The sequence below is a fragment of the Syngnathus scovelli genome, chromosome 13 (assembly GCF_024217435.2).
Source record: "Syngnathus scovelli strain Florida chromosome 13, RoL_Ssco_1.2, whole genome shotgun sequence".
Taxonomy (NCBI): Eukaryota; Metazoa; Chordata; class Actinopteri; order Syngnathiformes; family Syngnathidae; genus Syngnathus; species Syngnathus scovelli.
Window position 1 is genome coordinate 7,915,368 of NC_090859.1, and position 11,773 is coordinate 7,927,140.

Here is an 11,773-nt window from a genome sequence, read left to right on the forward strand (position 1 = left end):
TCACTCTCCGCTTGACTGTAGCTGAATCCGTAGTCTTTGTAGGAACACAGCCGTCCTAACGGGCAGGCTGCAGGGGGACGACGTGATTGCATTTTTTTTCTCCTTTCAGCGTCAACATCAATAGAACGTGCAGACTTACCGTCGAGCGGCCGCTCGCACATGTACGCCAATGAGGATCCGCACGAGCCATGTCTCCATTTTCCAGGCTGACTATCTACGTGCACACCTTGGCGGACGTACGTGCAAGATTCATCGTTGGAGCTGTCGGCAAAAAGCGTGAGAAACGAGACACACATCCAACAGACGGGCTACTTTTTTTTCTCCATTTTCTGATCAAAAGTATACAAAGGTGCTTCATGGCATGCTCACACAATTTAAAAAAGGGGTTCCAAATCAGGCGGCTCGGTGGCGCACTGGGTAGCACGTCCGCCTCACAGTTAGGAGGGTGCGGGTTCGATTCCACCTCCGGCCCTCCCTGTGCGGAGTTTGCATGTTCTCCCCGAGCCCGCGTGGGTTTTCTCCGGGCACTCCGGTTTCCTCCCACATCCCAAAAACATGCTTGGTAGGCCGATTGATCACTCCAAATTGTCCCTAGGTGTGAGTGCGAGTGTGAATGGTTGTTTGTCTCTGTGTGCCCTGCGATTGGCTGGCAACCGGTTCAGGGTGTCCCCCGCCTACTGCCCAATGACGGCTGGGATAGGCTCCAGCACGCCCGCGACCCCCGTGGGGACTAAGCGGTTCAGAAAATGGATGGATGGATGGGTTCCAAATCATCTTGCCCGACACAGGACCCAAAGAGGTGACCTTCCTACCTTCCGTTTTGACTCGAGGTCCAGTTAGCGTAGGTCGGCGTCATAGCAGTGTCGGACCAAGTCAGCCTCTTTTCTCCCGCTTTAAAAAACTGACACCAGACCTCGTTGCAGTCCTGCCAAAAACAATACTGGTTGTCACTCAAGTACCAGTAGGAAGCCCACTTGCGCTTCCGTCTCACCAGATTGGAGAGTCCGATCCAGAACGGCTTGTCGCCCATTTGCTCCTTCACAAACTTCTCCTCATCCTCCGAGGTGATGGAGACCAGGTCGCCCCCCTCCCAGACGCAGTCGTAACGAGCCCCCAGCCAACCGTTGGTGGTTTCCATCTTCCTGTAGCAGCTGGAGCCGAAGCCGTGCCACCCATTGGTCATTTCACATGTTTGAATGCCTGAGGGAACATTTTGCGATTACTCTGACGTAATAACGCAACGGTTTTTGTCTTCTTTGCTAGAATAAGTCATTCAGTTTCAGCCAATTGCGTCACCTGCATCACCACTCACATCAGAGCACAAACTTTACAATTGCCACTCTGGTCCTCTCGGCTGATAACGCAAGTTGGGGAGAATCGACCGAGCATCTCGTCTTACCTCTTCTCCTACAGACGTAGCCGCTCTTCTTCTCACAATCGACAACTTCCATGCTGCCCTTGCCATGAAGTAAGGAGTTGCATCGTCGGCCGGGGGGGTCACCAGGGTTACCTTGAAAGAGACCACAGTTGCTCAGCGCTCCTTCGTTCCTTCATACATCGGCCAGGTTTTAGACCCACTTGCACCCAGAAGGACGGAACTCGGTGAGGATTCGTCAGACTGCTTGCTGCCGACTTCAACATTGGTGTCGCTGGCGTCCAACCACAAAGAGGAACCGCTTCCCGGAACCCCTTTGGGTCAAAGGTAAATAGAGAACACAAGGTTGAAGCATCTTACAGATGCGAGTCCAAAACGCTTAACTAAAATGAAGTGATGGTGATGTCTGGGTTGGGTCCTTGTTGGCGGGGGTCACAAGCTTATTTTTGGTCTATCCTTTGGAATGAGAGAAACTCGGCAAAATGTTGACGTGAGTCGGTGGTCTCTCGATGGATTCTTTCATTAAGTACTTCAGCTGCGCCAAAAAGCGAAGCAGACCGAGGACGACCTACCGTGTATGAAGTTGTGGTCCTGTAAATCGGTGATGGCGAGCAGGTTGCCTGTGCGGCGGGCGCACTCGTCTCGCGCCTCCTTCCAGGTCTTGTTGGCCATGTCGTGGATCAGGTAGCAGAAGTCGTTGGCGGGGTTCTCCCGCCACAAGCCGCACTTTGCACTCTTGCCTGCAAATGAGACTCGAGTCACTCGAGGGCAAACAAGATTCTGCGTGCAGGCTGCAGGTTAGGACGCCCACCTGATGCTGACGCCGGAAGAGGCGGAAGAGAAGCTCTGGCCTTGCCTGCAAGGATGCGAGAGGGGTCAAATATGAGAGAGCAATGAGAAGACAAAGGGCAAATGAGAGGTTGTGACTTTCTGACCTTTTTGACAGATGGATGGACGAGTGGCACTAGTACAACTATCGATCTGAACTTGTCCAGCACCATCCAATTTTGTGCAGGCACCTGAATAATTATGAGGATGCCACGGGACATCAACCTGCGGACGACAGTGGACATGACCCGAGCGTTTTTGGTGTTGCAGTTGCTCGGATGGCTTCCCACCACATTCCTTCAAAGTCACTTCATTGATTCAAATCGCTCAACTTCATGTTCACAAGCTCTATCTCACAATAAGAATTGTTGCGATGTTACAACCCCCTTCCAACTTTCTGATTGGAACTAAAAAATGTTTCCCCGTAAAATGAATGGTGCACTTTAATTCTACAAATCATGTCATATTTTTTTGCTTGTAAATTACAATGGTCATTTTTTCACTTGTAACATGACTCAATACAAGTCAAAGTCAAATCTATTTGACAGGAAGACCATTCTTGTCAGATTTTTCCAGTTTCAACCAGCTTTGTTCTGCTGAAATGACACTTTTCAACTTTATCCTTCTAACGTAACAGCTTCATTAGGGCAAAGTGACAACTTTTTAGACCTCCATTGTCACTTACTGTAGATGATCCGTCGCGCCACTCAAATTTGCCATTGTTCTTCTTGAGTCCCAGCCAAGAATACCATCCTATTCGCCGGTGAGCTTGAGGAAAGCAGAACAAGCACTTGTGGTGAAAAATTGCAGGATGATTGCCGGCATGGTCAATTTGTCTTGGTGCTCACCAGCCAAAAACTGTCCGTCAACCTGTGAGTGCACGCTGGCCAAGAGACCTCCCGCTTTCTTGCAGAAATCTTCAGCCGCTTGCCAAGTTCCATTCCTCCCCTCAAAATGGTAACAGGAGTCCTTGTACAGGAACTCGCCAGGGTCGCAGTAGGAAGCTGAAAGCCAAAAGAAACTAATTAGAAAACCACCACGACGCAGTTTGGGTGTAGAAAGACGCGTCGCTGCCACTCAACTCTCAACTTGACTGTAGGTGTGACCGAAGTCTTTGTAGGAACATGGCCATCCCTCCGGGCAGTCTGCAAAAAGATGGCACGGTTGCGCTTTTCTCCTTTCAGCGTCATCATCGCAACGGACGTGTGGACTTACCGTCAGGCGACCGCTTGCACATGTACGCCAATGAGGATCCGCACGAGCCATGTCTCCACTTTCCAGGCTGACTCTCTACGTGCACACCTTGGTTGACGTACGCGCAGGTTTCATCGTTGGAGCTGTTGGGAAAAGTCGCGAGTCACACATCTGACGAACAAGCCAATTTGGAGTTTATTTTCCTCTTTCCCGATAAAAAGAAAACAAAAGCTTTTTTATACCTCATCACATCTTTACACATGTTTGGAAAGGGGTTCCAAAATCTCCCCGTGCATCTCGCTTGACACAGGACGCAAAGAGGTGTTCTCCTACCTTCCGCCTTGGTTTGAGGTCCAGCTAGCGTAGGTCGGGCTTACACCGGTGTCGGACCAAGTCAGCCCCTTTTCTCCCGCTTCAAAAAACTGACACCAGTCCTTGTCGCAGACCTGCCAAAAACAATACTGGTTGTCACTCGAGCACCAGTAGGAAGCCCACTTGCGCTTTCGCCTCACCAGATTGGAGAGTCCGATCCAGAACGGCTTGTCGCCCATTTGCGCCTTCACAAACTTCTCCTCATCCTCTGAAGTGATGGAGACAAGGTCGCCGCCCTCCCAGAGGCAGTCGTGACGAGCCCCCAGCCAACCGTTGGAGGTCTCCATCTTCTTGTAACAGTTTGAGCCGTGAGGACTCCATCCGTTGTCTGTGTCACATGTTGCCTCATGATCGGTCGATCCTGATGAAACAGCAAGTTGCCTTGTCATTTTTCAACCTTTGGTGAAAACCAGAAATCCAGCAAACAGGCATGAAGTGCATTGCCACCTTTATCAGATCACCAAATGATTCCCGAGCGCGGCACCGCTGCTGCTCACTGCTCCCCTCTCCCCCAGGGGATGGATCAAAATCACACGAGGATGGGTTAAATGCCGAGGACAAGTTTCACCACACCCAGATGTGTGTGAGACGACGATCATTGGGACTTTTGGGACTTGAACTTTATATCACTTTTTGACAGATTAAGTCACCTGTATAGCGGACAATCCCCAACTGACAAGACTTAGGTGGGCATTTTAGGGCTATTAGTCTGAAAGAATACGGTCCCAAGAGATCAACAAGGCAATTTATTTCATCAGTAGTCACAACAGGACCGCTGAAGAATTTTCAAGTGGCGATATCAAAATGTATTTTAATATTGAGGTTTAAGGCAAAAACGTGCATGTATTGTGTTGTGTGTTGTTTTTAACCGTAACGCTTTCCCCGGTAACGAGTTACTTTATTCAGTAATATAATTAATCACTCGACCTCGTTGGCGGGGTTCTCCCGCCACCAGCCGCAATTTGCACTCTTGCCTGCAAGCGAGACTCGAGTCACTTAAGGGCAAACAAGATTCTGCATGTGGGCTGCAGGCTGGGACACCCACCTGATGCTGGCGCCGGAAGAAGCAGAAGAGAATCTCTGGCCTTGCCTGCAAGGAGGTGAGAGCGGTCAAATATGAGAGAGCGATGAGAAAACAAAGGGCAAATGAGAGGTTGTGACTTTCTGACCTTTTTGACAGATGGATGGACGAAACTCATTACAATCTTCCATATGAACTGTTTCATGCAATTTTGCGCAGTCACCTGGACGTGTAGGAAGATCCCACGGGACATCATCCTGCGGACAACAGTGGACATGACTCGAGCGTGTTTGGTGTTGCAGTTGCTCGGATGGCTTCCCACCACATTCCTTCAAAGTCACTTCATTGATTCAAATCTCTCAAATTAATTTTCACAAGCTCTATCTCACAATAAGAATTGTTGCGATGTTCCAACCCCCTTCCAACTTTCTGATTGGAACTTTTCAATAAAAAATGTCTCCCCGTAAAATGAATGGTGCACTTTGTTTCTACAACATCACTCAATACAAGTCAAAGTCAAATCTATTTGACAGAACGACCATTCTTGTCAGATTTTTCCTTCTATTTCAATCAACTATTCTACTAAAATGACACTTTTTAACTCTTGCCTTCTAACATGACAAGCTTCATTAGGGCAAAGGGACAACTTTTTAGACCTCCCTTGCACACATTGTCACTTACTGTAGATGATCCGTCGCGCCACTCAAATTTGCCATTGTTCTTCTTGAGTCCCACCCAAGAATAGTAACAACATTCGCTGCCTTCTCGACCGTGTTCTTGAGGAGAGCGGAACAAGCACTTGTGAAACATTGCAGGACGATAACTGGCATTGTCAGTTTGTTTAAGCGCTCACCACTCAAGAATAGGCCGTCAACCTTTGAGTGGACGCTGGCCAAGAGACCTCCCTCTTCCTTGCACAAATCTTCAGCCTCTTGCCAGTTTTTAAGTCTCCCCTCGAAATGATAACAAGAGTCGTTGTACAGGAACTCGCCAGAGTCGCAGTAGGAAGCTGAAAGCCAAAAGAAACTAATTAGGAAACCACGAGATGGCGCTGTTGTCAAAAGGAGCGTCGCTGCCACTCAACTCTCAACTCGACTGTAAGTGTAACCCAAGTCTTTGTAGGAACACGGCCATCCGTCCGGGCAGTCTGCAGAAAGACGACGTGGTTGCACTTTGCTCCTTTCAGCGCCAACATCGCAACGGACGTGTGGATTTACCGTCGGGCGACCGCTCGCACATGTACGCCAACGAGGATCCGCACGAGCCATGTCTCCACTTTCCAGACTGAGTGTTTTGGTACACACCTTGGTTGACGTACGCGCAGGATTCATTGTCGGAGCTGTTGGGAAAAGGCGTGAAAACCGAGACACACATCAGACAAACGGGCCAATTTGGTGGGGTTTTTTTTCCTCGTTCACGTCCTCGGATAACGTGCATCCCATCTGACACAGGATGCAAAGATGTGATCTTCTTACCTTCCGCCTTGGTTTGAGATCCAGTTAGCGTAGGTCGGGGTCACACCGGTGTCGGACCAGGTTAGTCTCTTTTCTCCCTCTTCGAATAACTTACAATGGTCCTTGTCGCAGACCTGCCGAAACCAATCCCGTTGTCAATGGCGTACCAAAAGCTCGCCAACAGTATGCTTCATCGAAAGGATTTGATATTAAACATCCCTTGAAGATTGGGGTCAAACGCTTTGTACTTGAAAAAACAAAACTCGTATGTACTTGAAAAAAGGGAAACTTAAATCTGAAAATAAACGAGCTGATCTTAAAACTAGAAAAACAAAACAACGTAGTAAAACAAAACACTTGTGTGAAAGTGTTTTTGAGTTCGCCTTGGTAATATTTTGGAATAAGTATTTATTTTCAGGTTTCACCGCAATTCATTTTCATGATTTGAGATCTTTTTTCCAGTTGCATGTATTCAGATTCGCATTATTTTCAGGTTCAACTCTTGTTTTTTCAGATTGGGATCTTTTTTATTCAGGTTCAAATCTTTTTCAGTTGTAATCCCAAATCTGGCGTGGGGCGAGGTGCTCGCTGAGCGGGGCGTGGAATCACAAAGGACAGCTTAAGTGGAAGGCTTAATTGGAACCACTGCCCAGACAGAGAGCGCTCTCAGGGAACGTAAGAACTAAAACAAATGGATTTTAAAGGCAAAGTTCAAAACGTTTGACCCCAGTCTACCTCCATACAACAGCCGCTTGCGTTTCCGTCTCACCAGATTGGAGAGTCCGATCCAGAACGGCTTGTCGCCCATTTGCTCCTTCACAAACTTTTCCTCCTCCTTGGAGGTGATGGAGACCAGGTCGCCGCCCTCCCAGAGGCAGTCGTGACGAGCTCCCCGCCAACCGTTGGTTGTGTCTATCTTCTTGTAGCATTTGGAGCCGTGAGAATTCCATCCGTGGTCTGTGTCACATGGCGTATGATGGGTTACACCTGAAGACCCATCAAAGTTGCCATGGTCATTTTTCAACTCTTGGTAAAAACCAGAAACTCAGCAAACAAGCAAGAATGCACGCCACCTAACTGTGTCACCTGCATGACTGACAATCCACAATTGACAAGACTTACAAAGGACTTGGGAATTTAGGGCTATTAGCCTGGAATAATAGCGTCACAAAAATATCAACAAGGCACATTTTTTCAGAGGATGACCAGTTTCAATATGCTGAATAATTTCAAGAACTGAACGGAGGAAATTCAGTCCAATTCTGTCGTTCTGCCACTCGGAGAAATAAGTTTTTCTTTTTTTTTAACTCAAGTTCTGCCCACACGATGGCGCTACCGGTCTAAAAAACTCCACATCAAACTTTTTTTTTTTTTTCATCGACTGCCAAAAGATACATTTGCAATAAAGGAAGACGTGTTGACAAGTCACGCCTCTTGTTGTAACAAAGCGACAGAACAATGTCCTTCTGCTCCCCCCCCCCCCCCCCCCCCCCCAACACACACACACAACACACACGTTTCAAAGTATTTTCCCTTTTTTTTTTATATTGGAATGAAAGCCAATAGTGGTCTCCCTATGTGACGCGTGTCAAAGTCAAAGTCTCCTTTATTGACAATTCCTTCGCATGTCAAGACACACAACTTCCCACTATCCCACGGTGACAAGACAGAGTTCACAACACACATCAAGTAAATAACACCACAAGAAAAATAAAACAAGAAGGCAACACCAATGAACAAATGTTTTGTTTGGAGGGATGGACAAATAAAAGTGCAAGGTTAAAATCAAAGTGGATCATATGATATTCTTTTCTGTAATTGTTTCAGTTGGATCAATATTGCACGTCCTAATAGATATAAAGGTGGTAAAGACAGATTTGATCACTTGTACTTATCCTTACAATGATGTACGACTTTAATGCAGAACGGACATCTTCATTACTATTAAGTACAAAATTGACTATTTGCTTATTTTCACGACAGTGCATGTGAGGAGAAAAAGAGGGCGTCTGCCTTTCAAGGAAAGTGATGCTCTGTATACACTGGATACGATACAATGTCCCATTGTGTCTCGCAATCAATCAGCTTGTTAAAAATGTACAACATAAAAAGACAGTTTGCACTCACATGACTCAAGAAAAAACATTGACCCACAAGGTTTACGTGCATAAGAAAAATAGTTAAGTGACGTCAAGAACATCCACTCTAACAACTCAATTTGGGTCAAAAATTGGACCGAATTTAGGTTACAAACCAGACCGAACTGTTTCGCGCAGAACGATCCATTTTTATACAAAACTCCGAAAATGCCAAAACATCCCATAGTAAATTCACCCAGCTTCCTGAGTCGGTCCAGTTTTTAACCCAGCAGCGGATCCGCACTGCAATCCGAACCAAATGCCTCCTTCCAAAGTTATAGTAAGAGTACAACATTCGCAAGTTGGACATTTTCTTCAAAGTACTCACCGGCTGCGCAGCTGTACATGATCCATACGACGTAAACCAGGTGGACCAGCGACAGGCGCACGGCCAGCGGGGCCATCATGGTGACGGAAGGCCACCAGAGAGGCTATCGAACGCAGATATCACGATGTGATGCACACACTAGGTCCGCTCAAAACAGGTAACAGCCGCCGAACGGGCACTTGCTCCGGTGCTGCTGCTGCTGCTGCTCCTGCTCCTGCTGCTCGGCCCCCACCCACGTGACTCACGCGCCTTCGGAAGAGCGCGTTACCGCGTAGAAGCTCTTTACGTGTGCACGTCTTTGGCTGCGGTAACGCGATATTATTTTGGCCACCTTCGCCCAAACTTTTGACACCACTTTTATTCGGGATGAGGAACAGGGGAAGCAAGCAAAAAAGAGGGACAACCTCTGTGCATGGTCACTTAAACCTACGTCTCAAGCTGAAGCCAAGTAATGCGTAAAAGTAATTTTTACTCGACATCGGTCAAAGTGGATTCAGCTCATGACAACGTTGGCTGACAGAAAGAGCACAAACTTTGGGTCACTAAATCAGCTGACAATTTCTGATCAATTGTGTCCGAGCAGCAATGAGCAGGGTGACATGTCACATTTTGGGCTAGGGAGCCAAATGCTGGCAAGCAGGTCTATTCCACAGAAGGAATGTCTTCTTAAAAGGCACTGGCGGTCCTAGACAGTTTTACCAAAGGGATTGTCTCCCTTTTTGTTGCATATAGTCAGCAGGGTTGCAAGAAACGTGTTGAGAAGAAAAGACGTCAATTAATTGCAAAAGATTCGAGAGGAATCAAAGGTGAAGCCACTATGAACCCGTTATCCTCTAGTGTTGTCATAGTTCAGAACTACAACCTACCTGGAGTGTCAAGGTGTTCTGTGCTCAAAGACATGGCCAAGGTAAGAAAAGATGAAACCCGATCACCACTAAACAAGAGGCACGAATTGAAACGTCAAAACAAGGCCAAGACATATCTTAAGACAGAACTTAAGATGAACTGATGAGATGAGAGTGACTCTTGACGGACCAGATGGATGGGCCTGCGGCTGGATCAGTGTTGGGCACAGAGCTCCGTTTTGACTCAGACGCCAGCAAGGTGGAGTCCGGGTATGGGCTAGCGGGACCTTTTCGGGTTGAAGATGGACACAAACTCAACTCCCAAACCTACTGCCAGTTTTTAAAATATACTTTCTTCATGCAGTGGTACAGGGAAAAGTCAGCATCTTTCAAGAAGACCATGATTTTTATGCAGGACAATGCTCCAGCGCATGCATCAAAGTACTCCACTGCATGGCTAGCCAATGAAGGCCTTAGAGATGAAAGAATGATGACATGGGCCCCCTTCCTCACCAGACCTAAAACCTATTGAGAACTTGTGGGCCCTTTTCCAACGGGAGATTTACAGTGGGGGAAGACAGTACACCTCTCTGAACAGTGTCTGGGAGGCTGCGGTTGTTGCAACACAGAAAATTGAGTGAAACCAAGAGGACCTGAGCATCACTGTGCTGGATACATTTGTTACCAGCAGCATCTTGTCGGAAATATGTCTGGAACAAATTCAGGCTCCAAGATAAGAGAGGTGGCAGACAAAAGAAACCGAGACCTAACACACACAAACGAAGCCTAACTCTCGCACGCACGCACGCACGCACGCACGCACGCACGCACGCACGCACACACGCACACACGCACACATACACACGCACACTCGCACACGCACATACATTAAGGAATCCTCTCTTCCCAAATGGAGTGTAAGTGTGTATGTGCGTGCGCGTGTGTGTGTGCGTGTGTATGTGTGCATGTTAAGTTTCGTTTTCTATTCTCTGCCTCCTCCCTTATCTTGAAGACTGAATTTGATACAGAGACATATTTCCAACAAAATGCTGCTTGTTACAAATGTTGCCAACACAGTTATTCTCAGGTTATCTTGGTTCCATTCAGTCATCCATTGGTGCAACGCTGCCGCACGGTCTCCTTGCCTTCCCAAATCTTCATCAATTGAAATTTTACTCTCTGTGATTCCACCTGTCACAATTGTCTTTGTCAGTGATGCCATACACTCAGTCATTCAAAAGAACCTAAATGACCGTCCGGCTCACTTTTACGTGGTACATGCATGATTGCATCAGTTGGCAACAAGCAAATACCCAAATACTTTGGCTCCAGGCACAAAGCTCATGAAGAGCAACAAGTATCAATTTGGTAATAAATGTTTCCTTAATAGATTTCAAAGTGTATTTCTTTTTGTGCATGCGTGTGTGTGTGTGGCTCAGTCAAAATGAGTTAGTGTGCCATTCCACAACTCTTAATTTTCACAAAGTCCGCTGTTTCAGATTTTATATTAGCAATTTGCATATCCTCCAGAATGTAAAGAGAAGTGACCAGCTCAACTGCTGCTTGAGTGCAAAATAAACCTTATTTGCCTTGAAAATGAACTCCACACACACACACACAAAAAAAACACGTTCCCACTGCAAACTTCCCAGATTTTTTTTTTTTTTTTTTATTCAATTGAGAATTTGGAGTCAATCCTCAGGAGGTGGGTGGGGTGGACAATCAAAAACCCAGAAAGTTTGACAAACTCCAAGTATTGATTATGCAAAAACCATTAGTCAGAATCTGGTCCAGAAGTTGATTGACAGCATGCCAGGGAAAACTGAAGATGTCTTGGAAAAGAAATGTCAACACTGCAAATATTGATTTATTGCATGAATTCCCAATAAAATCTTTTGAATGGTATGTCTTTGTATTTACCTCATCATAGTCACTAACAATAAACGCTAGTTTGCGTGTCATCAACTCTATGTGGTCTCTTTCAACTCTACTTTTCAATATGAAATGTTGCTTAAGGCCTTGCTTGAATTAGAAGATAAAGCACACAATCAATTTAAACCAGTGAAGGCTTTTGTTCCACTGCTTGAATAAATGTGACGTTGAGGGCGTCCCTCTTTCCTGTGGGCCTGCAGTGGTGCAAAAGTACTTTAGTTGTAGCTGTAGCAGTCTGAATGGCCTTCTCTTTGGAAGTAAAGACACAAGGCCAAAAAGGTTCAGA

General features: G+C 46.6%; 1 protein-coding gene across 1 annotated transcript; it reads right to left on the bottom strand.

The window, feature by feature from the left end:
- Window positions 1-3,285: 3,285 nt before the first annotated feature.
- On the bottom strand, window positions 3,286-8,973 carry LOC137840866 (lectin BRA-3-like). Its single transcript, XM_068652816.1, has 9 exons — window positions 8,711-8,973; window positions 7,014-7,231; window positions 6,266-6,378; window positions 6,008-6,129; window positions 5,875-5,937; window positions 5,644-5,799; window positions 5,472-5,566; window positions 3,419-3,540; window positions 3,286-3,348 (listed from the first exon to the last, which is right to left on the bottom strand). Exons 1-8 carry the CDS (start codon window positions 8,787-8,789, stop codon window positions 3,529-3,531), a joined length of 858 nt encoding a protein of 285 aa, XP_068508917.1. The 5' UTR covers window positions 8,790-8,973; the 3' UTR covers window positions 3,286-3,348; window positions 3,419-3,528.
- Between the last annotated feature and the right edge of the window lie 2,800 nt (window positions 8,974-11,773).

Excerpts from the sequence above, each read along its gene's own strand:
- LOC137840866 (XM_068652816.1), bottom strand. The coding sequence starts at position 8,789 with ATGATGGCCCCGCTGGCCGTGCGCCTGTCGCTGGTCCACCTGGTTTAC. Across the intron at positions 6,379-7,013 it reads GGATCGGACTCTCCAATCTG|GTCTGCGACAAGGACCATTG; the intron begins GTGAGACGGAAA and ends TGGTTTCGGCAG. Across the intron at positions 5,800-5,874 it reads CACTTACAGTCGAGTTGAGA|CTTCCTACTGCGACTCTGGC; the intron begins GTTGAGTGGCAG and ends TTTGGCTTTCAG.